The following is a 27,741-nucleotide window of genomic DNA, read 5'->3' as shown; positions in this document are numbered from 1 at the left end:
AAAGTACTGTAGGCCATGCAGTGAGTCTGAGTGTATTTTGTCTTGTTCTCTCGTTTTGTTTATCAGCCTGTGAGGTACATGTAGTATTTTTAACACAGGGTCAGACTGTGTTGTGTCTTGGTGCGTTTCCTCCCCCTCTTCCTCCTCTTCCTCCTCCTCATCCTCCTCCTCATCCTCGCCACACTCACTGACAAGAAAAAATGCACTCAATCAATACAGTAATCACCCACAATATCCAAGTTATGGCTCCTCGACACTTGATACTGAAATACATCTTTCCAAAATCCATAAATCATTTAGCTGCAGCCGCCAAAACTCATTCCAGGAGCAATCCCATCAAAACAAAGAGTTTTTGTACAGATACAGGCCTGAGCGTCTGAATACTGCAGCCCAGCCTCGTCCCAGACCAGTTGTATAAAGATGACTGATGAAGCAGCGGTTCAGAGGGGGAATAGCTGCACATCACCTGAGTCAACAACGGCCTCTGAAGGAGAATTCACGGGGAATAATGACTAGTCTACCGTCAACGTCCTCATAAAAAGGATAATTCCTGTTCAGGGACTGTTTCATATAATGAAGTCTGATGAAAAAACACTTAGCAAGAAGAATGACCTCAGTGTGTACTGTAGGCTTTTGTTTTAATTTAATTCATCCATTCATCAAGGGCCAATATGTGTGTGTGATGCACTACTGTACCTGCTTCCCAATTCTTGGCCAGGGGTGCAGTGCCTGTATCCGATTTTTTTGACTCCATTTTCTATCAAAAGTAACTCATATCTGATATCTGCATTTACACCTGCTTTGCTTGCGTGAAACAACCCGCTGAAGACGAAATAAGCAAGTGAACTTTTTTAAAGACCGGAGCTTTATTAGGTCACGTTATAATTCCATAATAATTATAAACAAATTAAGTGTCTGGTGCTCAGAGTTTATATCCAACATGTCACTGTTTACAAATCGAACATCTAGTCTGTCCTTCCAAAATAAAGTTAGCGAAGTGCCTGTGTGGAGCGGACCTGTTGTGAGATGTGCAGCAGACAATGACAATGCTATTAAAAGAGGTGTGTGTGACACAGCACTTGTTGCTCTACTGTCCTCCTACAATGACTTTGTGCTGATAGGTCACACTCAAAACGCTCATATTTACATTACTAAATGTATTCAAAATGACAAAAAAATATGAGAAGTGTTAAAATGTGATAAAAAGACACATGTCTCACACAGGAAGTGTACTGTAGCTCCACTGATCTACATGATGTTATTGATCTAAAATCTCTAATGGCCCTTTTATTTTCCACTAGCACTACTCGGCTCAACTCAACTGTTTTTTTCTTTTTTCTTTTCCATTTGGGATAGTACCTGGAACATTTTTTGGTAGAGCTTCCAAGCGAGCCGAACCGGGCCACTGATTAGCCAGAGAGTGTCATCATCATCACTGGAAAAGTCGTGAGCGTGATGTTCGACGCAAGACTCAAATCCCTTTTCCATCACACAGTCCCAGCTCTACTCAGCTCTACTCGGTAAAAGGTTCTGTTCCATTACACCTGAGTGCTTCATAGTTCCTCCTTAATGTGGACGAGGTCGTCATAGCACGCTCCGTCTTGCTCTCTTTTTTTTCAATCCTCTCATCCTCTCCAAACACAGGGAACGTCTGCACCTTGTCGATGGACCGTGGTGTGGTTTTCCTGCACAGCAGCCACTTTCACTCGAGTGAAAGAATAACAACAGTCGCCGTAGTAATGATCGGTGGTCAGTGTTGCCGGCGTGTCGGTCGGTGTGTATAAAATAGCAGGTTTAATTCTTGTGTCGGACGTCAATTGAACCCATTGAGGTTCAGGAGGCAGAAAGTTGCAGTTGAAACGTACATGGGTCTGAGAATCAGCAGGTTGCAAACTGAGTCATCCAACATTGTCAGGGTCTGTATGTAAGAGCGTAAACATTGAGCATATTGAACTTGTCGTTAAGCCGTTGAGTTTAGACAGGAAGGCCAATATAAGTGATGCATAACTGCTAAATGTGCAGCGTGTAGCCGCGTCCCTGCTGCTACGCGTGGTTCACCAGCACTACATTTACTCATGATGGGCTCCAGGCAAAGAAAGAAAGAAGCCGATCAAAGAACACACATCTCCATCCCACCCATCATCATCATCATCCCTTTCAGTGTCAGAAATCTCAATTTATTGCTCGTAACAGAGTAAATTACCGAGTCTTTCTGACACAGGGGGGAGAGTGGATGAGTGAATAAGGGAGTCATTTCAGTCGCAGCATTGCTTCGTGGCATGGAGAGTCAATAGTCCTCAGGTTTTAATGTCGGACCTGTCGCAGTTAGCTGGTGATTTCACTGATGAATCCCTTCCCCTCTCCTTGAAGCGGTGCTATGTCTTTATTTAGAGTGAAAACCTGCCGGGTATGTACTGTATGGACCATCCACGGCTCATGGTTGGCCTGTGTGTGAGAAGGAATTTGGTTTTTAAAAGATTAATGTATTCCATGATTTTTAAAAAAGGTTTTGACAGAGGGCAGAGAGTGGATTTGTTGAATCACGCTGCTTTATCAATCCTATTTATTCCTACTGGTCCTATAGATTTATGATGCTGCATTGTGAAGTACTGATGCGGACCTCCATAAGGTTTCTCACCCTGAGGTTTGTTGTGGGGCATATTTCCATCAAACACCTCGATCCAGTCTAGATTTATAGACCGGGTGGAGCTGCTTCTTCCATTTTGTGAACATTGAAAACAGTTTGTTAACATCTTTTCCCCCTTCTGAAAGTTGGCCGCCCTTTATACTCTTATACCCTTATACTGTAGATACATCGTGATTCGTGATCGAGGTCCTAAATCTCACAAATCCTAAGCAAGAAGCAATTAAATCTCTCGGAGTTCACCACGGCAATAAGGCGTCTCTCGGCTCTTTTCCCAGCTGGAGTCCTTGGGGGGGAAGATTTATCACCGACGGTCTTTGTGAAGATCTTATATGGAATAAAAATTACCAAAACCTTTCAGTCAGGCCGTATATTTTTGGAGTTCACCTGAGGTTTTAGGACCTGCTTGGCTTGTTCACTGCACCAATAATGCTGCTGAATTATTTATGTCACCTCAAATGTTTTTTAAGATTCTGTCCTTTATCCGAGAGTGGGACGACAATGAAAACTTTTCTGTCAAACAACAATTCATATAGTTTCCTCCTGTGTCTCAAGGAGTTTGTTCTGTTCTCTTCATAACGGACACTTTTTGTTTGCAAAGTGGCTTTGTTAGTGACTTTCATGCACTTGGATACTTTCTGAGTGGCACAGCATCATCTTTGTTAAAAAACCTGAGCAGACAAAAAAAACAGATCCTCAATCTGCATAAATACCCAAACACACACACGCACACTCTCTCTCTCTCTCTTAAGATCCATCCCATCCTGCAGAAAACACTCAGGATTTGGGTTTATTGACACAGAAGTTTCCTTTTTTCTTGGAGTCACTCTTGGATCGGGGTCTGCTGGAGACTGGGATGTGTCTACATGCTGGAAGGAGCTTCTCATGCAACTTGGCTTCAAAACATTGGTTGAATCTCATCCTATTGGATTCGGTGCCGCTGCGGAGGCCCAGATATTTTGCTAATTAGCTCCCCTGCAACATTAAAAGTCAGAGCGATGATGTTCAATGTGATTGATCCTGTCTGCTGCATGTTTATCCATGTAATTCAATAGGTTTTAGAACATAAAACAGCATGAAACCTGTATTTTGCAGAGCTTGTTGCATTGTGATTATTATGGTTATCATTTTAGACACTTATAAAAGGTAAATCACTAAATAATCACTCTCTGTGGTAGAATAAACAAATGTGCAAAGAGAGAATATAGGCGAAGTGTATTAAATAATGCATCTTTGCTTCTTCACAGCTAGAAACTTGAAGATAGCAAAGAACAGTCTGTGTATTTGAAGCTGCCTAATTGCTGAGAAATGTGGTCAGACTCTTCCATCCCTGGACAGATCACCTCTCCTTTATCCCTGCTTCACCTTATCCTTTTCTCCAAATCTCCCTCCGTTCATTATCTCGCTTCGGTTTCATTTAATTCCCATCCCCTATTCACCCCTTTTCCTTTTATTTATCTTTTGTTTTGCTGTAATCCGTCCTTCCCAAACTCCTGCTCTTGCCTACTTCCATCAATTTATTCATCCTCCCTTCACCTCCCAGCTGTCTTTCCTCCCCTTATCCACCACTCCTTTCCTGCCACAACAACCCATTCCTCCTTCCCTCTAACCATCCACATGACTATTTATGAGTGCAGTATTCCTCACAGTGGGACGCAGTATAGTGAAAGCAACAGGAGCTCTCCAGAAGCTTAAAGCTCTTTAGTGGAGGCCATCTATTAGCCTGACAGACACCCACAGACACATGTGCACACAGGCTGTATACGCAGATACAAGTGCGGTCATAAGAAACACAGGAGATTCACCTCACACAAACTGGAGACCTGCACTATATTTATAAGTCGTTGAAGGTAAAGAGGCAGAATAAAACAGGGTAATGAAGTATGTCCAAGTGTATATATATATACATTATATGTGTGTGTATGTGTGTGTTGGAGCATAACAGCAGCTCTGCGAGTGCTTTAAGATCGTCCTTTGACATTGAGCAGAGGCCGTTGAACTAAATGGCTCCAAAGTAAGTGGTTCAGAGAGAGGGGAGCAGATCAGAGCTTTGTGGGAGTGGGAGATACCAAGGTTGCAGCTGCTGGTTGCACTCTTGAGCACAATTACAACACACACACACATACACACACACATATGCAAGGCTATCAGCAAAGGCACACACACATACTGTACACTCTCCCTCTTTTGAATTGGCATTGAGATGAGCATAGAGAAGAGAAGAAAGAGCTCCATTCTTAGCTGTAATATCATGTGAACTGAACAAAATACACAAGGGCAAGTGCAAAAATACCATTTCAAAGTGCAATGATACTTTTAAAAGTGCAAAAAGTCTGCTATACAGTAGCTACATAGTACAATACCACAGTAGATTTTCAGTTTTGAGCCCAACATGCACTCGCTTCTTTAAGCACCTATTTATTTTAAACATTTCAATATTTTTACCTTTTTATTCTTACTTTATAATTAATTTAACTAGAATTTGCATTAGTGTGTGTGTGTGTGTGTGTGTGTGTGTGTGTGTTTGTGGAATTGTTTGATACATGTAGACCTACGTATGACTGCGACTGTGTGTTACAGTCTCTAAAGTGGTAGGTTTAGTTAGTACATAGCCTAATATACATTGATAATATAGCTATTCTATTCTATTCTATTCTATTCTATTCTATTCTATTCTATTCTATTCTATTCTATGGCTTGAGAAACAACCGACCATTTTCACTAAAATGGCTTCATCATTACTCTTTATTTATTTTGCGTTACTTTTAAGTTTATTTTGAAGGCGAGTCTTTTATTTTGAAGGCGATATCAGCGCCGCGAGGCCCAGAACGAGCTAAACGACTCGTGAACCGGTCGCTAAGTAACAGGTGAAATAATGTCTTAGAAACCTGAAATATCACGGTGTATTACGGTTATAAATTGTGTCAAATACAAAGTTTTACAGTACATCTGTTGAAAACAAGCGAAGTTTCAGGTTTACCTTGTGGATAAAAGTGAGTAAACTTACGGTTTTCCGTGTGTTTGCGCAGTTTAATGTGCTAGCTTAAATTGCTGTTAGGTAAACACAGGTGATTTCTGTTCTGTCTTTAATTAGCCTAGTTACGTTATTTCCGGTTCACTAAACAAGCTTAAAACTTTGTGGATCAGTGTAGGGGAACTGATTTAAAACGTCTGGTGAATAAAACGTGAGGAAACTTTCTCACAGTATGAGTTTTTAATGTTCAAAATGGCGCATGTATTTCCTCTACTCTCATGGTATTGATTTATTCTCCTCATAAATTTTATTATTTCTATAAAAACAATACATTAAAGCCTACTGCGCACAAGATATGTCCTTACCTGTCGGCTTATGGCAGAAAAAGGACATTATACAGGTGTATAAATATGATGTGTGTCTTCCATTAACCTGTCAAGTCAAGTCAAGTCAATAAAAATGGACTTGACAGTTTTAATGTCAAGTGAACCAGACCTGACCAAACCCACTGGAAAGCTGCTGTTGTCAATTGTTATTGATTTACACCTGTGAGGTCTGTCCTGTTTTAATGTCAGGGGATTTCCTCTCTCTCTCTCTCTCTCAATCTCAGCTACAACTATTACAGCTTTAATCTCAGCATATAATGACTTCCATCGTGACTTTCTCCCTCATAGCAACGTCTCTAATATTACTTGGTTAAAGTTGAGTTTAAATCATACTGCATATTTTACTTTAATGTTCATTTAAGTTTAAAATGTTAACTTATTCCATTGTTAAATCATTTAAATAGCCAGATCTTTCCCTAGTCCCTACTACATGCGTATGGTTGTGGACATTGTGTGTTGGTGATGGTCTGCCAGCCATCCTTTCAAAGTTAAAGCTGTGAAATTAAAATAATTGCAGAATTATAGACATATGTGTTGTGTCTTGTAGGAATTCACATTAAACTATTCCCTTGTTTTGCATTTGAGAGGTTTTGTTTTATACAGTTATCTTGTTTTGGTTATTTATCTCATTGCACTACTACCTCATTGTTTATTTGCACTAACCACCTTTAATCCACTGGCCACTTTACTTAATTTGCACTTGGATGTGTTCTCTGTTTTATTGTGTTATTGCTCAGGTGTTGCTGTCCGCATTCTGTATTGTCCTTATATGTGTATAGCTGCAACAATTGATTGATTAATCGCACAATAAGCGACTCTTTTGACAATCGAATAACCAGTTTGGGTAGTTTTTTAAAGAAAAAAACAAATTCTCTGATTTCAGCTTCTTAAATGTGAATATTTCTGGTTTCTTTGTTCCTTTACAACAATAAAATGAGTCTCTCTTTGGTTTGTGGACAAAACAAGACATTTGAGGACATCATCTTGTGGTTTAGGAAACACTGATTGACATTTTTCAACATTTTTTAACATTTTATTGACCAAACAACTAATTTATTAATCGTTTAAATAATCAACAGATTAATCGATAATGAAAATAACCGTTAGTTGCAGCCCTATACTGTATGTGAGTGACGATAAACCAGAGTCAAATTCCTTGTATGTCTGCATAGGCTACTTGGCAAATAAATGTGATTCTGATTAAGGTTCAGGGTTAAATTATCCTTGTGCATTCATCTGTTTTGTTTTTTTCAATCACGTACACAGTACCACTGATTTCTGTGTTTGCTGTCCAGGATGAAACTGAATTAAATATATAACCTTCTCTTTCTCTCTCTCACTCCACCCACAACAGGTCGCAAGTTTGTCATCGCCAATGCAAGAGTGGAGAACTGTGCCATCATCTTCTGCAACGATGGCTTCTGCCACCTGTGCGGCTACTCGCGTGCCGAGATCATGCAGCAGCCGTGCACCTGCAACTTCCTGTACGGACCCGACACCAAGCGGCTGGCGATCGCCCAGATGGCGCAGGCCCTGCTGGGGTCGGAGGAGAGGAAAGTGGAGATCAACCTGTACCGCAAAGATGGTAGGAACAAGACGTGTGTGTGTGTTGAGCTGTTTTTTGCATTTTGACTCGGAGCTGCCGTGTCAAAGTGTCTGTGTGTGTTGTTTACATAGAAATGAGAGCAGTGACAGTGATGCAGTCATAAAAATGGACTGAACCAAGAAGGAAGTTGTTGTGGTGTGTGTGTGTGTGTGTGTGTTTGTGTGTGTGTTGTTGGGTTCTTTTAAGAAAGATAACAAGCTTGGGAGAGCATATGCTATTTTAGTTGCTATTGGCATGGTGAGAGTGCTATTGAAGGCACTGAGGTGTGAATGCATTTTGAGTGTGCTTGTATGCGAAACGCTGGAGTGTCTGAATGGGTTTTTGTCACTGTAAAATGGACTCAGCTGCATTCAATATCCTCTTGTGCAGTGTGTGTGTGTGTGTGTGTGTGTGCAGAACATTTGGCACCACCCACCAGCTCATGTTTATGTGTGAGTGACCTTACTACTGTTTACCGATAAGTCCATTTAACGTCTTCTGTCTCCTTCTTTTTGCAACCTGTTTTGCGCTGTGATTTCTTGATGAGGATGCAGGAAATACAGTGCAGTGTGGTGCTTTTTTGGGTTGTTTCCAGGACGACACTTGAAGTTAAAGTCGATATAGCACCGTCTTCAACAAACTCCTCCTTTGTATAGTGTATTTATGAGCACATGATGCATTGCCAACTGGACCAGCACCAGGTAACAGTACGCTCGCTGGTCGGTCGACGGTCGTCTCTGCAACGACAGACAGACACACAGCTTCCATGGCGATAAAGAGCTGCCATGGTAATAAAGTCAGCAACTCCCTGGGCTACGGCCAAAAAAGCATCTGCTGGACGTTTTCCACCTGTGGACAGACACCAGAACAGCGGGAGGAGGAGGAGGAGGGGGAAGGGAGGGAGGAAAGAGAGGCAGATGGAGGAAAATGTGGGAGGAGGAGGAGGAGGAGGAGGAGGAGGAGGAGGATTGAAACAAGTAAAGAGGGCAAGAGATGACTAAGAGGCAGGAAAACACAGCACAGCTCAGCTCTGAGAGGTGAGGAGGGTGAGGGTGAGGGCGAGGGTGAGGGTGGGAGAAATGAAGTGAGAAAGGAACACAGCAGCGACTGTCAGAAAGTGAGTTTCGCACGTAGCCTGAAAGTGTTGCTGGTGGTGAGAGCGAGAGAGCGACTGTAAAAGAGAGAGGGAGGGAGGAAAGAAAGAAAAGAAAGAAAGAAAGAAAGGAAGGCAGGGAGGGAGGCGCCAGCTGTCTCCTCTCTCTGATACTTCTGAGCAACGCTTTGCCAGTTCAGCCCTCAACTCTGCAGCTTTCACTTTCCAGAGACGAGACATGGACACACACACCTTGTAAGAAGCGATATTCCATAGACTAACAGAGGTGTTGTCATTTCTGTCCCACCATGCTAACAACACATAGTTAACGGCTTTTGGAAGCAACAATATTTAAAAGCCTGCGAGGCTCTGGTGCCAGTGTGGGCAGGTGGCTGCAAAGCTCTGGTTGGCAGTAGCTCGACTGTCCCTTCCCTCCTTATTTTACACAGTGGATGGATGAGAAATTAATCATCATTATTCACTCAAATATTTTTCAGCCATTGTTGTTTCAGTGGCAAAGTGACTCATGTTAATTCTCCATTCTCCTCCCAAACAATCGGTGACTAATCAGAGTTCAGTGACGGGGCAGATGAGCCCGGCATGAGCAAAACCAGACAATATCACATGCATTTGACAATATGGAGATAATATGGAAATGTGTGTACAGAAGGACTGATTAAACCCCACGGATTCTGCACTCTACACAGTACACATACTTAGTGTTTCCATCTCCAAATCGTCTTCATACCCAACAGCTTATCTTGAGCAAATTAGCCTTGTATCATCATGTTGCACCATTGCAGCTTCCTATAACTTCAGATTCAGGTCAGATTTCTTTGTAGACAAGCAAATGCTCGTTATTCTAGATGGAGAACAGCTTTAAACATCTGCTCTGTTGGCCCAAACTTGGGTAATGGATTATTATTCCTTCTGTTAAAACTGTATGAATATAATTCTGGGCAGAGAGAGTGTGTGTGTGTAGACAACCTGCTCAAGAGACATTGTGATATCTTTATTTTAATGATAATTGTTGACAGATGGGACTTGTGTACAAAGAATAATGAATTCAGCTGAAAGTGGATTTATTCTAGATGAATGAAAAGCAACACAACACAGTGCAAAAACGACATGTAGTGACTGGGAGTGAGTTCTGCCTAGTGTGTCTGTCGATTGATTGATTATGTATTGATCTTAACACCCTCTGACCCTCATAACATGACGAGCCATGCAACATTAGATGAATGGTCAGTTAATAAATGTTATTTGTTGTGAGGTTTAACCGCATTGTGAGGTTTGATTGATTGTGTTTGCCTGCAGATTAATATAGGTTTCCTGCTTTCTTACATTAAAAAAAATGGCTAAAGCTGTAAAATACTAACAGACTCTCTCCATCCAATCAGAAGCAAGTGTTTTCTGTTGCCATGGCGTACAGTTACAGTACTGCTGGAGATCAGCATGTTGATGCAGATCCTGGTTTTTGCTCGCAGCGTTGAGTCGTCACTTAAACTTGTTTAATAATCAGTGTGCGCTACGGCAACTTAGAGGATAGAAGAAGCTTGTGCCTTCAGAGTATCTTGTCTTCTGCATGCAGGTTGTGTGTGTGCAGTGTGTGAGGAGATTGAGGAGCTGTTATCTTCTGTAGCTGTGTGATTACACTCAGCTGACGGCACCTAAAGAGCAGCGACAAACATAAACATTGCCTCTCATCACGCTGCCACGGTAACCAGGTGGCATCCCCGATAGGATTGGATTGGATGGGAAGATGTCAGTTCCTCTTGCTCTGCTCCTCTTTAACCTCCTGCTGAATATATTGTATTATAATTTGGACCTTTTCTGACCAAGATCATGATTTTATTGACTGGACTGAATGATGCATTGTGGGTGCAAAGCTCGGCCGTCCCAGAGCTTTTTGTCTCCGGTAACATCCTCATTGATCGGTGCTCAATTAAATATAACGAAAAGAATGAAAAATCGTGGCCAATGGGAAGTGGGTGTGTGTTTGTTACCTGTGTGTGTGTGTGTGTGTTGGTGGGTGTGACTCTCTGTCATAGTCAAACACACTGGAGCTGCACACAAAGACACCAACACGGCGGCTCAGGTAAGGTAACCCCAGCGGGGCCGCCGTCCGGCCATCGGAGAGCCGCTGATCGAACGCCGTGGACACACCTCATCCATAATGCACACAGCCAGGAAACATTATGCCACCTCCTCTTGTCCCCTTTGCCTCCTTCCTCCCCTCCCTCCCCCCTTCTGCCCTCCCTCTTTCCTCCCTCTCTCTTACAAAGGCTAAGAGGGAAAAGAAAGAACAGCCTTTCCCTTGATCTCAAAGAGCAGCCTAAGCAATGAGTGTGCAGATGTGTGTGTGTGTGTGTTTTTTTTACTCGGGACTGTGTAGCCATGACACACACATACTTACATGCATGCATGCATGAACACATTGCACACACACACACACACACACACACACACACACACACACACACACACACACACACAGTGGCTTCACCTGAGCCCATTTATCTAGTGCCAAGCTTAGGCATGAGCCTTCACAATGATAGATCTCCCTTCTCGCTCTCACGCTCAATTGTCCGACTCCGATTGCTCACCAGCTTAATCAATCATGCTCTCCAGGTAAACCCCGGCGATACGGCAGCGCACACATGCACTCTACTCCGTGTAGAGGCTTTTTATTTATTTATTTATTTGTCGCTACAGAACGGGTCACCTGTACGGCTTTGAATCCTCTTGCTTGCACATGTATAGTATGTAGTTGGCGATATGTTTGTGACTCAGGATGAGGGATTAAGAGACAGAGCACAGGTGTGTTTTGTTCTGTGGGTGAGATTAGAGAGGGGGCGAATAATAATAATAACCCAGCTGCACTCTATAGTTTAACAGGGTTTCCCCTCTTTTCTTTGCACCAACTTCTCTCCTCGTTTTCTCTGACACTCGCCCTCTCTCCTCTTGGTTCTTATCTTCTTCTTCTCACTCTGTCTGATTGTGTCTTCTCCCCCCCTCCAGGCTGTACTGTAGTTGCATAAAACCTCACTATCTGCAGCTCTCCCTCCCTGTTTCATTGACACCCAGCGTCTTTAACTTTCTCACGACCTCTCTGTGTCTCTTTTCTCTGTTTCTGTCTCTCTGCCCTTTCCGGCACATTGCTCGTCATCGGCCTCGTAACAATATGACAGACTGGGCTCTCGTCTGCCATCGAGGGGTCGTATAACAACGGCCATCATGAGCTTAGATCAATTCAAGAATGTCACTGTCTTGTCGACTTCACAGGACGGTTGAAGGCGGAGGACAGAAATCCTTTGAATACAAAAGATTCCTTGGGTTTTTCTGTCTTTTTTTTTCTTCAGGATAATACAAGGTTGTCAAAGTGTGAACAGAGCGCTGCAGACTGAAATGACAGGTATGAACACCAGCGCTGGGATTCGCTACTGATCTCCCTCCCTAAAAATTGACTCGATTAAATATAGATTCAGATATTTCAGCTGCGCTAAACCAGTTGTGTTTGAATAAGAATGAGATTCTCAGAGAACTCATGCAGAGTTGTACCTCTGTAACGCTGTGCATTATTAAAAGGCCCTGGAGCAGTCACATTAGCAATGCAATGAGCAACAGTTTAGACACAGCTCAAGAAATAACAGGGAGGAACCAACAAGTGCACGTAGCTTCTTGCAACATACCGATGCTTTTCTCCTGCTCTTTGCTGACTTTAGTGTTATTTAAATCTGCAGCCTTTTACACCTGTGACCTCCACGAGTCGCATATTACACAGATCCATCTCAGGATTCTTATGAATCAATATTGGATTATTCAAATGAATGGATTTCAGTAGAAATATTGATTTTTTTTCATTTTTAACATACTGTAGCTCTAACACTCAGTGAAATCTATTAGCAAGTCCTGTGAGAGACATAAGAATGGAAGAGTATTAGGGACACTCATGAAACAGAAAATGAGAGGAGGGAGATTTTTTTTCATCGAGCACTTTGAGGAAAAAGTCGAAATGTTGTGGAAAAAGTTATATATCGAATAAGTTTGCAGTTGCATAACTTTAGAAACCTACTCTTACCAATACTCTCCAAGGATGCGTTCAATTGTCAGTCGCACTCCACTCCTGATTTGATGGACCAGAGACGACATTTGTATCGTATTTCAACGTTATTCTCGACATTTCAACTTTATTCTCGGAAGTGCATTTTTCATGATTGGCCCTAATGCTCTTCCGTACATTAGTGATGCTTATAAGACGACATCACTTATTTCTGATCAAAGAAAGTTAGTGTAGTTCCTCTCATTTGATAATGTTTGTCTTCTATTTTTGCCAAAAACTTAAAAATCCATTTTATCCCCTCAAACTAAAACTTTGCTTTTGTTCCTTCTATTCTGCTTTTATTTTTTAAAAGAAAACTCACAGTGTCCATCATTTGAAGTGGCTCTGTAACAAGATTATGAGGTTTTCCGCTCTTGCCAAGACTTTGTAATGTGAAAGGACTGTTTTGAAATTACTTTTTTTTTACTTTGAAAAAACAAAGTTTTCAATGTGAGCTTTTAAGCCAACGTCTTATGTGATTATAAAGATACAGAACTCAAAGGGCTTCGGAGAGAAATGTTCATCTCTACGTGCTTTTGTGATGCTATTTCTTGTTTAACAAACACTCCACACAAGTGTTAAGGAGTATGTTAAAGAGGCTGTGATGTTTTACTGGTCGTCCACAATTAGACAGGAGGATGCTGTGCAGATTAATTTGAGTTTGAGCAGCAGCAGCAGCAGCAGCAGCAGCATCAACCCGTCTGGCAGACAGATGTCTGAGGAAAGGTCAGACAGATGGAGCCACATTAAAGATGAGTTAAAGCTAACTGTACACTGGTCAGGACATCCAGCTTGATCCCCGTACACACCAATGAGCAGTGATGCCTCTCCAGTCCAGGGAGCCAGGTGCACTCTACACCCCCCCACCCCCTCACCCCCCCACCCTCGTCTCATTTCCCATGGTTATCTGCCATCTGTTATAGAGGCTCTGATGCCCCGAGCTCCGACCCACCTCTCATTGGATCATGCACCACAAAAACAGTCCATGTTGTTGTTCCATTGGTTGTAAAAGAGAGAGAGAGAGAAAGGAGGAAGGGGAGGGGGGGTCAGCTTCTTCTGATTAGATCACAATGACATTTGCTTTAATCATAATCTTTCCCTGCAACCAGAGCGACTTCGTGTAGCAAAGGGACTGGTTCAGATTTAATAACAGTGGTAATAATGATACATGAAATACTGTCGGTCCTGTGTATTAATTAAAGAGACTGTATGTGATCGTATAACGAGACGGAGACAGCTGTGTCAACAAGGACTCAGCCTCTACTTTACTGTATCTCAAATCATCAGCTGTGTGTGTTGCATCTTATACATGACAAACTCTTGAACACAAAGGGGTAAATGATGTTATGCAACCCAATGTCAAGTGGTGTAACCGGTGTTTTTTCATAAAAATCTGACTAAATACGGGAAAATTAACTGGGAGTCAAGTTTGGAATAAATTTAATGCAACACTTTAGTTTTTTTTGACAAAATTTACATAATTTGTCACATTATTTAGAAAAAAAGAAATGTTTTTAGGACATGTCTGGCTCAGTATTGGCAAAATGCAAGGAAATCGCTGCTTTTTTCTCATACCATTGCCACTTTATTCTCGTAAAATTACGACTTTATCTCGTAATATTATGACTTTATTCACGTCATATAAAACCAACATACAAAATGCCTGTTTTAACAAGTCTGCTGCATGTGTTTCAAAACAATATTTTAAAGATATTTCAGAATTTCCCACCTTGCCAACCCTTATTAGTCACATTGGGCTGAATGAAAGTTGTTTTTAGAGTTTGTGTCCTTAAACCCCCCCTTTTTAAAAAGAAATATGGCCATGAAATCAATAATAGTGTAACACAGGCATTAAAAAAACACAAACCTTGACATCCTGAGGCCCATGATGAGCCTGGGAAATCACCGCCGCTGCCACCGCAGCCGCAGCTACAGACATAAATATTAGTTTGTGTGACTGCTAACAAGGCCGGGCATTATGACGAGCAGACAGTGTGGAGTGTGTTGTGGTGTCTCGAGGACTATCAGGTGTCTTATCTTATCCCACAGCGTGAGTGTCCTTACAGTACGCTGCTGCTGTGATAACACCATCGAGCCCCGAGAGGAGCTGGCCCGTCCTGTCCTGTCCTGTGTGTGTGTGTGTGTGTGTGTGTGTGTGAGTCTAGAGGGACGCCTCCAGATTGCCTAGCAGCGAGCGGTAGCTAAGCAAAGCACTTAGAGACCTGCAGTCTCCAAGGGGGGGAGTCGGGGGAGTCGGGGGAGTCGGGTTGGGGAGGGAGGTTAGCGCTCGGTGCTGATGATTGCCATGGATGATCCCACCTGCAGCTAAGAGCACATTACACGCAGACAAAAAAAAAAAGAGAAACCTTTCTAATGCGATCGGCCGTCGCCCACGTAACCAGAAGTTGCATCATGTTTTTGAACCGAGGAGAGAGAGGGCGTCCATTTAAAAAAACAACAGGAGGTGATGGAGAGCGTTTTGTTTTGTGTCAGCGAAAATGAAAACGATAATGACGTGAACTTGGACAGACCCACCATTAAACAACACACACTAAACCATGTAATACAAGATAATAAAACCCTCACTGCAAATACACAGATACAGGAGGAGGACATACTGTATGTAAAGTGGTCGCTCACTTATTCCACTTCTCCTCTTTCTTTTTTTTCTTTTAATACTTTAAAAAAAAGTTTTTATTATGCAAGAACAGCACAACTCATTCCTGCTTAATTACACAGTTAACAAAGGACTGAGGTAAAAAAATAACAACAGTAACTAAAGAGAGTAGTATAAATAATAGAGACAAACAATTAAACCAAATAGATTTATAAATAAATTAGAAATTAACACTAAATTGTGATACATGTGTCACTAAGACATCTTATCGGTTTACGCATGCAGCTGTTTGTGTATATATTGAATAAAAGGTTGCCAGATCTTTAAATATATCTGTTTCTCACGACATAGGTGATTTTCTCCAAGGACAAACGGGTCACGATTTCATTTAATACCCATTTTTATTATAGAGAGACAGTAAATTTGACTTCCAGGTTAACACGATGGAAACGATGGAAACAGTAAAAGCTCTATCAATAAATTTCCTGGAGCTCTGACTTAGTTTCAAGTTTGTTTTGCAGTATTTCCGAAAAGACACATTGATTTTAGTGTTGCATATGTCATACCAAAATGTTGTGCAGTGTAACATCGTACGGCATTTAAAACACTTCTCCTCTGTCAGTTTGACTCTTTGCATCTGTTCAGTCACAGTGGGTGTGTGGTTGTGTGTCTGTTTGTGTGTCTGCATCAGCATTTGCATTTCCCTCTTTTTATTTTTTTTTATTTTTTGGATGACACCCAAATTATGAATCATGACACGTCTAACTGTGATGGCGCTGCATTGTGTGTGTCCACCTCATTAGTCACCCAATGTGCTGTATCAGGCTGCTTTGCATGCATGCACGCACACACACACATACACATACATACAGCCAAAAACGAGGCCATAGAGTCAGCTTAACCATCGCTCCATTTGAATCAATGTGGGCATCGACAGTAAAACATGCTCTAGGTAATGTGAAGTAATTGTGTGTGTGTGTGTGTGTGTGTGTGAAATAATAGATAATATCCGTGCCACACAGCAGCAGCAGCAGCCCTTCACCCTATTAACTTGAGTCCGTGGAACCAAATTTAATTCAATTTAAGAAGTCATTTTCCCCGGGAATTATCTTATTTGAATATTCTGGTAATCCTGTAATGACGGGAATCAGCACAGTTACAAATCTCTCACTTAGTTCAGAGTTTTTTTTTTAAACGAGTTCAGCAAAGTTTCAAACCAGAGAGAGAGAGAGACGCTGCGACAGTTTCTCCAACCTCCCTGTGTGTCTTGTTTTGTTGTGATTGTAGCTTTGGATGATGGAGTTTAGGGATTTGAACCATGAGGGTCGAAGCTCGTTGGGCGTCGGTAGTTTATCATGAGGGTTTTTATGCTCATATTCATTATAGTGAGGAATAATATTACTCATCCATCCACCGCCGGTGTGAAGGTTGTCCTCCACTGTTTTAGAAAAGTGGATTGGAGTTGAGATGGACCACATCTGACATCTAAGGGGAAACAGCAAAAACAATGAGACCAGTAATAAATCTCTTGTTATTATTGGATTGGTTTCCTTCCTGCAGCTGGAGCTCAGCTTCAACGTGTCACTGAGGTGTCTGTGAACGCACAAGTGCCAGATCAATATGGATTTTGAATCTGCTCTCTAAATATGGTTACGTTGAAATATGTGGACAGACAGGTTTAGTCTGCAGTCCTGAACTCCCTCTCCTCTTCCTCTTCCTCTTCCTCTCTCTCTGTGTTTTATCCCTTCATACTTTTTCTCTGCAGCTCCACGTCAGCATGTAAATGAGCATCGACTGTCCAGGGTTGAATTTGCAAACGTTGTTGATTCTCTCAAATGAAGATAAGGCACCTAGATGAGACTGTAAACAACCCAGAGCTGCTGGGTGTTCTCATGTCTTGACCAATCCAATTATTTATTGATAATCCAGGATTCAACATGTGCAGTTGGAGTGTCCGATGATCTCAACAAGTGTTTGTTCTTGGTTGTCGGAGCAGCGGCATCCTTCTCTGTCTCAGTCCTAGGTATCTGATGACTAGACTTATTTCCTTCAAGAGCTGCTCCTCTTCTACAAAGCCTATCAATCAATCAATCAATGAATCAATCAGTCTTCCAGTCACTTCCCTGCACCACAACATCATTAACCAGCCCTTAAAGTAGCCTACTTTAAACTTCAGGTGCACTTCTTTACTTCTTTAATACTTGGTGCTTACTTCAAGGTCTCCTGCTGCAGTGTTGTATTGTGTTGTCCTTCAATATGAAGTTGTAAATGTAAATGTGATGTAATGAACTGCAATGCGTTCTTTTTTTCCCCCTCGTCGTCTTGTATTTGGTAGATTGGAGAGATTTTCTTTTCACCGGTGTAATCGCTAAAAGCTCTCTTTGGATGAAATGTGAAGGGTGTTGGATAATAATCTTACAACACAAAGCATACATACAGTATAGGAGGCAGAGATCTGAAGGAGGAACATGCACACATCCACCACCAGTCTGTACAAATGTGAAAAACTATATTTATATAACCAATTATAGACTAAAATCAAAACATAATCCATCATAATGATAACAAGAAACATGAAACTGCAAAAAATATGTTATTATATGATATAAAAAAAAGGAGACAGCTGGTTTTTAATCAGAGATCTTCTGCTCCATAGTGGGGAACAGATAACAGATGTAAAACTATTCTTGTTTCAGACCAACTGGAAGCAGAGCGTCACAACCGAAGCCTCTTTTCTTCTCCTATAATCAGATACAGAACATCCAGAGCCTTTATCTGTATAGTCACGCATTTGTACTGTAGATATTTGATTTGTGTGCATTGTTGCATACCTCGCTCTGTGTTTTGTGTGTGTTGCTGCTATAATTAGAAAGCATTAATCTTAATGGTGTATTGATTTGTCAACAGAGCTGAGAGCTGATGGATACCGGAGCTCCTCGTCATTAGCCTACTCCATGACCTCACAGCCCCAGGCTAACACACACACACACACACACATACACATAATGAGACTTGTTTCACTATTCACTACTTACTCTATGGGGTGCCCTCATTGACTTACTGCATTCCCAAGCCCCTCTTGTCCTAACCTCCATCATCATCATCATCACAAATAAAAGCAAACCTCTAACCATTAAACCAGGTCAAGTCTTCCCATGGGTTGGTTTTGCATTGCAGTTTTAAATCCCCACCGGGATATAAAAACAAAACATGCAGGCGCTTTCACACCTCTCAGCAGAGTGTTATTGCTCTTTTTATGGATTTAATGTGTTTATGTGTTCGTGTTTCAGCAGTAGGAGACACGCATGAAGCAAAAATGAACATCGAGTTACAGGGAAGGGAATCCCCCTCTGATGTCGTAGTTTCATGTGCACCTGTCTCTCTTCCTGCTTTAATCTCTCTCCCATCTCTATTTCTTTTCTTTTCTTTTCTTTCTCGTGCTTCCTGTTTCTATTGTTACTATACTATTGTGTACAGTATGTAAATGTGTCTCTAAGTTCATTGTGTGTGAGACAGAGAAGAAATAAAGAAGAGGAGGAGGAGGAGGAGGGAGGAGGACTGTTGTGGAAAAGTCTCAGTGGAAAGTGTGAATATGCGCGTGGAAACCTCGGAGCTTGTAATATGATTCGGGGTATCCTGTCCACTCAGGTGCATGCCTCAGTTTGCTGTGTGACACACACACACACACACACACACACAGCCTCACATGTACCAGTTCATTTCATGCATTTTTATTTATTTTTTTAATTTCCAGGTGGAGTTTCTAATGTTTCCTCTGACGATTCGATCACAGCAGCAGCAGGAAATGTTTTTGAGTTTTGCCTCCAGCGTCGCCTCTAAATCATTTTTTTAATATCCTGATCTGACATGTTTACTGTTGGACAGATGCGTGAGACTCTGCAGGATATTTATAGTTGTTAATCTCATTATTAATATCTAAGTATTAATCAGTTTGTTTGGACTCAACCAGGCTTAATTAATGTACTACATCAAACATGTGACCCTACTACTTAATCTGAAATAAATCTACCCGATTATAACACTGGAGGACACACTCTAACATTTGTCATTTGTCTTCATGGGATATTTTGACTTTATCCATTAAAACTTAAATCTACATCTTAATAAAATGTGCAGAAAGTGAAGAGTTATAAAAAACTTGAAAATATTACGTTGTTATTTTACCAAAAACTTGCAACATTACAAATGGGAAAACAAAACTCATCAGTGACATTGATTTAATCCATTTATAGCTTCCAGCTCTGATCAACTCACTTTTTTATTGTTATTTTATTGTTTTATTTTATATTAGTGCACAATAACAGCTTGTCTCTGGGCAGTAATAGTGGTTGTAAATGATTTTATGTAGGTGGTGATGGAGCCTGTTCAGTCAATATTAAACGTTAAAAGTTATAGGTCATATTGGACACAAAGATTTTAACAAACTTAGCATGAATTTTATCATCTACTCCCTTCAATTTAATTATATATAATATAATAATATAATTATATTATAATGAAAAATGCGATAAATCTGTAATAGTAGATGCATAAAAAGATGTAAAGACACAATATAATAACATGCAAGGTTACACACTGGATTATGAGTCTCCTTGCCGCACACACCCACACAATGAGACAACCATGAATGTGTCTCATTTGAGGCTGACAGCCAGCCAGACACCGGTGATAGATGGATGTTGTTATACTGTGATAATAGGTGCTGCCAGTCGGCCTCCTCCTTCCCTCATGGTCTTGTTAGCCCACGCAGCACTTGTCCATCTCGCTCGCTCGGTGCCACAGTGGACGCCTGTTAATGCGACCAGTGGATCCAGTCAGAGTCATTAAAACGGGTCAAAGCAGCTCCAACTGTGATACATGTGCTCCCACTGTGCATGTAGTTATTAAATATATCTTGCACCCAGCACTGAACCATGTGTAACTCTTCTTATTGTTAAAAAGACTTATGTCTGATTTGCTTGCAGCCAGTCCACCCATTGTATCGAATGCGGGGTTTTTGTTTTACTTCATTATGGATATCTCAGGAATGCTGAAGGGTAGCAATGTAAAACTTTAAAAAAAAAGAAAGGAAAACACACATTTTAGCTTTCCAAATGAGCTCTTCTGGTATGTCCGACGCTCACCATGAATCTGAATAATCCAATGTGAACAGGATTATTGTTATTCAAAACATCCAGGGCTGTTTTGAGAGGATGAAAAGAGCTGTGATGTTTGATCCTTGGGGTATTTTGACTGAAGCATGTCATAGACAAGTCTTTAAGACACCCGGGAACTATTTCAATTTGTGGAAAGGGGGCAGAATACGTCTCCTTTAAAACCCAGGGTTGTTTGCCATCAAATGATATATTTATATATATATTAATTTACATCAAGATGGTTGCTCCGTTGCCTTGAATGATCTTGATTATCGGAAAAATGCATTTATACGTATTTTACGCAAGCTAAGACCAAGACATGGGGCCTCACATGGAAGGAGAAAGTTTGTTTACTGCAGGAAACAAGACAAAAAAGCCTGTGCACCCCATGGAAATGTACAGTAAACACAAACTGTTTTCATGCCAAGCGAGTGGGGCATTTCTGCAAATAATATATTTTCTATCATAGTTAGAGCCCTTATTCTTTCCCTCCTAATCCCCAAGACCTCAAAGAACAGTTATATAGTGTCTAATAAGAAGTTTATATAATAATTTTCTGTGTGTTTTCCAACAAATACGTGTGAAATGTATTATTAATTTAATTTTCTGATCATATAGTTTGTTCTACATTCATATGACACCAGGTTGTTACTTGATTGTGCGTCACAGGGCTGAAGTTTTACAATGATTAACACACAAAGAGACCAGGCGAGAGAAAAACAGAAGAAAATGAAGGGTTAATGTGAAATCTGTTGTGTATTGACTATATTAATCAACTTATCATTTCTCCACTTAGGTTTTTATACAGACAGATACCTACTGGATTATAGGACAGATCCATCAAGGCTTGTACAGTATATTGACTCAGCAGTTAAATTATCCTTTGATAAATGGTCACTCTCTTCTTATAAAAGGCTTTGGGCAGCTGTTGCATAAAAAATCAGAGTCGACTTATATGGATTCGTGCCACGGTGCAGCAGGTGAAGCCATCACAGCATCTATAACAGAGCACTCATCAGGAGTGATGGACACGCGGAGCCATGTTAGAGACAGTAATGGGGTGAATAGGTGGAGCGGGTCCTCTATTCCTATAGCTTTATTACTTCATTTGCCTGCGTGGCATCGGTCCATCAGGGTCTGTCAGTCAACCCCCACCGCGTCTCAGTGCCAGACCTAATATCTGTCAGATGCCTTTCATTCTCCTCCAGGGGGCAAATGTTGCTTTTTTACTTCTTCTTCTCAGTCGGTGCCGAGCGCAGAGATGAGATGAGATGAAATGAGATGAAATGAAATGTAATGGCACCGAGGTGGAATAAGAATATTAAATAGTGGAGTAATATGTGTCATTATACAGAGAGCTGGCTATGAAAATTATAAGGTATATGTGTGTGAAAGAGGGAGATTAACTCTTTTTTTTGTGCATGGAAATGGGATGTGAGCCTGTATTGGAAATATTGTGTGTTTTTTTATTGTAGGTGTGTGAGTCCTGCACCACTGAGCTGCAGCTGAGATGATTCACTGACACTGATGGTGTCGTGATCTCCTCCTGACTGGGGAAATGACCTCAGTCCCTCCAACTCTCTCTGTATCTGTATCTGTGTGTATGTGTGTGTGTTTGAGTGTGTCATTGTGTCCAAGTAAATGCTCATCCTGCAGTTTTGACAGCACGCCTGCATCACTGGTTATTTGAGACCTCCGTGATGAGTGTGTGGATGACAAACCAGAGTCTGATGTAAAGCAGAGGGCTGATTCACCGGCCAATGGTTCCTCTCCCTCTCTCTTTCTGTTTCTGCTTCGCTCGGCTTCGTTAATTATAAAAATGTTTCGCTGTGTAAACACAACAGACTTTTGCTGTGTTGCATCTCTCCAAAAGATCAAAGCAGAAGCAGCTTGTTGAAGACAATAAATGTAAAGGACTGTGAACAGAATATCTTTCTCCTCCTCACCATGCAGCAGCAGCAGCTTCTGTTGGTTTTTATTTTTATTTTTTCCCCAAATGTTTATCATCCAGTTTTTGTTCTTTTTCTGTAACTCTTCGAGGCTGCATCCTCTCTCTTTCTAAAAACATGCACTTCTGCTGCCTCAGCTTCTTCTTTTTCTGAACGCCACCTCTCAACAACAACAACAACAGAACCACCACACACACACACTCTCTCTTTCTTCAAGGTTGCTTTGTTTACACCAGGGACGACTCAATGCACTGAAGCCGGCTGTCACGGCGGTGACCAGAACAACTGACATCCCTGTAGGTGTCAAGAGGACACACACACACACACACACACACACACACATACAATGACATTTCCAATTGAATTGCACGGCTACAGTTCAACCTGAGCTGCACTATTACAGTATTATTATTATTACTATCTAGGGTTGTTCGGTATACCGGTACAAGATTGGGTCAGTCAATTTGTGGCTTGGTCTTGATTCTGTGGCGCTGCATATGGGAAACAATAGGTGTGTGTTTGTGTAAAATGAATGTTTGTGTTTCATTCTATAAACTACTGAGAACAATTTCTCCCAAAAATTACAACTGGTCAAAATAACAAAAAAAGATGCAGTGTTTTCAGACCTCAAATAATGTAGTTGTCGATAATCATTTTTAAACAGACCACTAATGATTTAATTTAGGAAGAGTTCAGTACTGATACATATGTTATAGTTCTAAGATTTTCTATTAAAATAAAGTCAATAATGACATTTTTTGTGTTCTCTTTTTATTTGGAAAAGTACCGAAAAGTATCGAAAAACATGTTGGTACCGATACCTGTACCAAAATGTTGGTATCGTGACAACACTATTACTATCTGATCTATAATAACACATGCATTCAGTTCTTTGGGATGATACATTTTCTGCAGGTTCACTTTGTATTGGGACTAATTGTGCTGTAAATATTCATATCAATCTGCGTCTGTGAGGGTTAAATTAAATTAGCAGTGTGGGGAGCGTCTCCTCTCCTGCTTAGTCCCTGACTAATCCACCTGTCTCTGTGTCTTTGGCCATAAAATCGAAGGCACTCATCAAAGTGGCGTTCGTCTGCACCACGCACTCCTCATTCCTTGCGAATGCTAATGCATTAAACAGTTTCTCCCTCTCTGCTGGAGAGCTCTAATGCTGTTTGTTTGTTTGTTTGTTGCTGCATATAGGACATGTCCATTAATAATATTGTGCGCCTGCGAGCCTGGTGGATTCATTTCATTTCATTTCAGTTAGAACGACTGCAGACCCTCGATCCCCCGTGGCTCCGTCCTGTAGGAAACATCGCTTCTGGCCTCTCGTGTGTTTCTGGTCTCTTGTTGTTCACTCACTCTGTTGTGTTTTCCCTCATTGTGACAGCAGCATACAGGGCAGTGTGAACTGACCTGCTGCAGAGTTAGTACAGCCTCTCTTCTCCTTTTGTTTTCCTTTACCTCCCTCTGCTTGCATCCTCGTACATAAAACCCAGTTTATACCTCTCTCTGGCCGTCGTTACACTACAAGGTTCAAGTGGCCCGATTGCGATTTTCTCCATTCAAGTGGCACAGATCGAATCTGTAACATGAACGTGTAAACGGGAAAAAAACACATGGAATCGTATATTGTCAGATCGGATTCAGGCACAAGATACATTTTCAGATTTTCAGATACAAATCGGATATCCGCCAATATGTCTCAGTCTACACAGACAGATCGGATCTTTCCTGGCACTGCATGTCGTACGTCATCGATAATAATATGAGTTCTAGTTCTTCTTTTCATACAGTATAACATTCATTTATATGCGGATCGAGGGCAAGCGAGGGAGCGCGCAAGTGAGAGAAACGAGTGAAACGAGTCGATTAGAAATCAAGAGAGGAAAAACAGACAATGTCCACGTCGTGTGTGTCCAAGAGGCTTAGTGAGGATCGGACGGTGGCACAACTGTCACTGTCACAGCCACTTCACTAAGTTTATTTTGTAAGGAGTGTTGGATATAAACTCTGAGCACCAGACTCATGTTCATTTGTTTATAATTATTATGAAACTATAAAGTGACCTAATAAATCTCCGGTCTTTAAAAAAGTTCACTTGCTTATTTCCTCTTCAGTGGGTTGTTTCACGCAAGCAAAGCAGGTCTAATATCAGATATGGATCACTTCTGATACAACATGTAAACAGACAGTCAAAAAATTTCAGGCACAGGCAACAAATCAGAATTGGGCATCAAGGCCTGTCGTGTCCCTTCTTGCATTTATCTCCCCAGTCCTGCTGGCTGCAGGAACTAGTGAGACGGAGGCAAGAAACCCTGACGTAGCTACAGCTCTGCCCGAGCTTCCTGCCCTCAGAAACATTAAAATGCAAAAGTATCAGCAGGTGGAAACGACCTTTATCTCTTGTTGCAGGAAACACAAGCAAACACAGATAAGAGATTGTCACAGCAGAGTGTCCAAACCTCCCAGTATATTTCAGTCCGGCTCTTTAAAGGGAGGTTTTTCTTCCACAAAGATATTTTCTAAAACTTTTTTCTTTTTTTGCATCTGTAGGTGTTTGAAGTCGCTGCAGTATTCACATCTTTTTTTTTTTTTTTTTTTTTACCCCAGGAGCTCTTAAAAGGCCCATTGTGCAAGTGTCACCTTCACTGGCAGAAAGTACATGGTGGCTTCTGTTTGACATAATAATTAGACTTATTAATGGACTTTACTGATGGGTAGCAATTTCTGTGCTTTTTAAGAGATTAAACTTTTGACTGCTGCATGTGGGGGAAAGAACAACATTTTTTGGAGTCTGTTTTGTGAAATCTTATTGGTTCTGGACTGTATTTTATTCACACTGCAACCTTGCTGGCCTCAAAACGCATCAGACCATGACTTTCTGAATCTCCATAATTTGGTTTAATTGAGAGAGACTTGCTGACCGCAGAGGTGCAACACACTTGAACCCTTCGACCAGAAAAAAACTGAGCTGTTTATTCTCTGTATTTCTCTACAGAAATGGAAATGTGTTTCTATCCAGTGGTGCAGCTGCGTTTGTTGTGTTTTCCTGTGCAAAGAGGAAAATCTTTAGAGTATAAGCTTCTCAGTTTATAATGTGAGAACCTGTCAAGATGTCAAATTAAAGAGGGTTAAAGTTTATGTGTTTGGGTGAATGTGAAAACTGGAGGTTCAGTTTTTTCATCTTATGGAATAAGAATAAAAATATGAGATTAAAAAAAAAGAAAAGAAAAGAGAAGTGTGAGTTCAAAGAGGCCTTTGAACATCCAGGTTTGGCGACTTCAAAGTTTCAGCTGACCAGCTCCGTTCCCTCTGAAGCTCTGAGATGTATGAGGAGTTTTAGATGCACCTGCCTCCACACCGCAGGTTTTTACCTTTTATCAGTCAAATCTGGGGCTCTGGAGTTATAAAAGATGCATTTCTTCTTTTTCAGTTGTGGCTACAAGTTTTGTTATTGCAGGTTTTGTTTGAAAAATTAGGCTTAGTCACACATTAAGGGAACTATGCAAGTCTGATCACTTTTTGTTTTCAACAAAGCCAGCAAGAAGGCACTGTGATGGATAACATTAGATATCATAAGTTTTACCATTTGTATATCCGTGTAGTCTTATCTGTCATAAACAAGAGATTACGGGTTACGGGGCGCGTTACGTTTGTGTGGCGGTGTCGCCATGGAGACGAGAGCTGGGACACCGGGTCGGAGGCTCTGATCTTACAAGGTTGGTTTTCAGCCAAGAGCCGCTAGGTGGAAGGCAGAGAGCCTCCATTCTCCCTGGAACTAGTTACAAGTCATTGATTTAACCAGAACTAGGACTCTGGAGCTGTTATTAAAGTTAAAAAATCTTGTATAGTTCCTCTTAAAGTTGCCTGAAGCACCAAATGATCCTTTGGTTATGCATCCACATCTCTACAGGTGCAAAAACAGCCAAACACCAGATTATTTCAGGCCCTGAAGGCAACACTGCAGCTCCAGTTTGTTCGTTCATTCATTTGTTTGGTCAGGAGAGCGAGCTGGGCTTAATTAAGGTGAAAATCCTGCATCGTTCCTCTTTAAACACACATGTTTGAACCATTCCCTGCAGAAACCTCTCCTCTTCACGTATGTTCAGTTTCTGTTTTGGTTTATTGCAACCGTTCCTACTGTAACAGTGGAAAAAAATTAAGAAATTTCCTCTTTCTCCTCCTCGGTCCGTGAGATCATGTGCGACGGGCAAACAGAAGCAGTTGGTTTAAACCGGCGGCGGCTGCTTCTGTTTGCAGTGTTGACTGATGATGTTGACATATTGTTGTGAAAGTCTGTTAGGGGGATGTTTAATAACCCAGCACGACTAATGATGTTGAACACGTATGGTGTTATTATGCTTCAGCAACCACGCTATTCTTTTGTACCTGTGTGTATATGTATATGTGCACATGTGTGTATTTGTGTGCAGTATGCCACTAGTTGTTTGCCTTTCCATATCAGTACTTATGTGCGTTATGTGTGTGGGAGTGCATTAGTGTGTTTCTGCATATACATCAGGAACTCCATTTCATTTTCATCTGAAAGCTGGATGGTGTTTTGTATGCGCTGCCTCGTCTTTTTCGACGCCGGCAGTATCACTCACTCACTCAGCGTGGTGGCTGCACAACGCTGTCAGATATTAAAGGGGCTGGGGGTTGGGGTGGGGGTGGGGGGTTGGCGAAGAAGATGCTCCGAACGCACAAAGCCATGACAAAAACAACTGTCGACGATGATAAACCGACGGGCCGCTCCTTCCACCCTTTACTCAGACTTTGAATACCAGGCCAATCACGTGTAATGTTGCTGCAGTGATATTTATTTGGGCACTTAAGGGGGCGGGGGGACGGATAAATGGCACTTGCACAGACCCAAGTTATTGGGTAGTATGTCTTTTCCAGAGCTATTAGGACTTAATGTAGCGCTAGTCACAGAGAAAGAGAGAAAGGAGGGAAGGAGGGAAGGAGGGAGGGAGCGTTTGATGGACGGAGTAGAAGGTACTGTAATAGGAGGGAGAGAAAAAACACGACTCATTTTTTGAGATATCAGAGATTTACAAAGAGCTGACAGAGCGCGTTAACGTCGAATATGTCCAGTCTAATCTTCTCTAGTGCACATGTATTATTGAATTCAGTTGGCTTCTCATTTAAAGTTTGTTTTACCCATCTGTCCTTGGAAATGGAAATAGTAGTGTCAGAGTATTTGTTATGCAGCTTGTAATTATACAC

The 27,741-nt window shown here is 41.4% G+C and overlaps 1 protein-coding gene across 2 annotated transcripts in view; it reads left to right on the top strand.

Annotated features, from left to right (window-relative positions):
* Positions 1-27,741, top strand: part of kcnh2b (potassium voltage-gated channel, subfamily H (eag-related), member 2b) — a 255,252-nt gene that overhangs the window by 20,490 nt on the left and 207,021 nt on the right. For both annotated transcript variants that reach the window (XM_085763125.1, XM_085763124.1), the window contains exon 2: positions 7,359-7,589. In XM_085763125.1, the coding sequence (XP_085619251.1) occupies positions 7,359-7,589 (231 nt within the window). The remainder of the gene's footprint in view (positions 1-7,358; positions 7,590-27,741) is intronic.

The sequence above is a fragment of the Trachurus japonicus genome, chromosome 20, assembly GCF_045865225.1.
Source record: "Trachurus japonicus isolate A0001 chromosome 20, Traja_1.0".
Classification (NCBI taxonomy): domain Eukaryota; kingdom Metazoa; phylum Chordata; class Actinopteri; order Carangiformes; family Carangidae; genus Trachurus; species Trachurus japonicus.
This window is presented reverse-complemented; position numbering and strand designations above follow the sequence as displayed.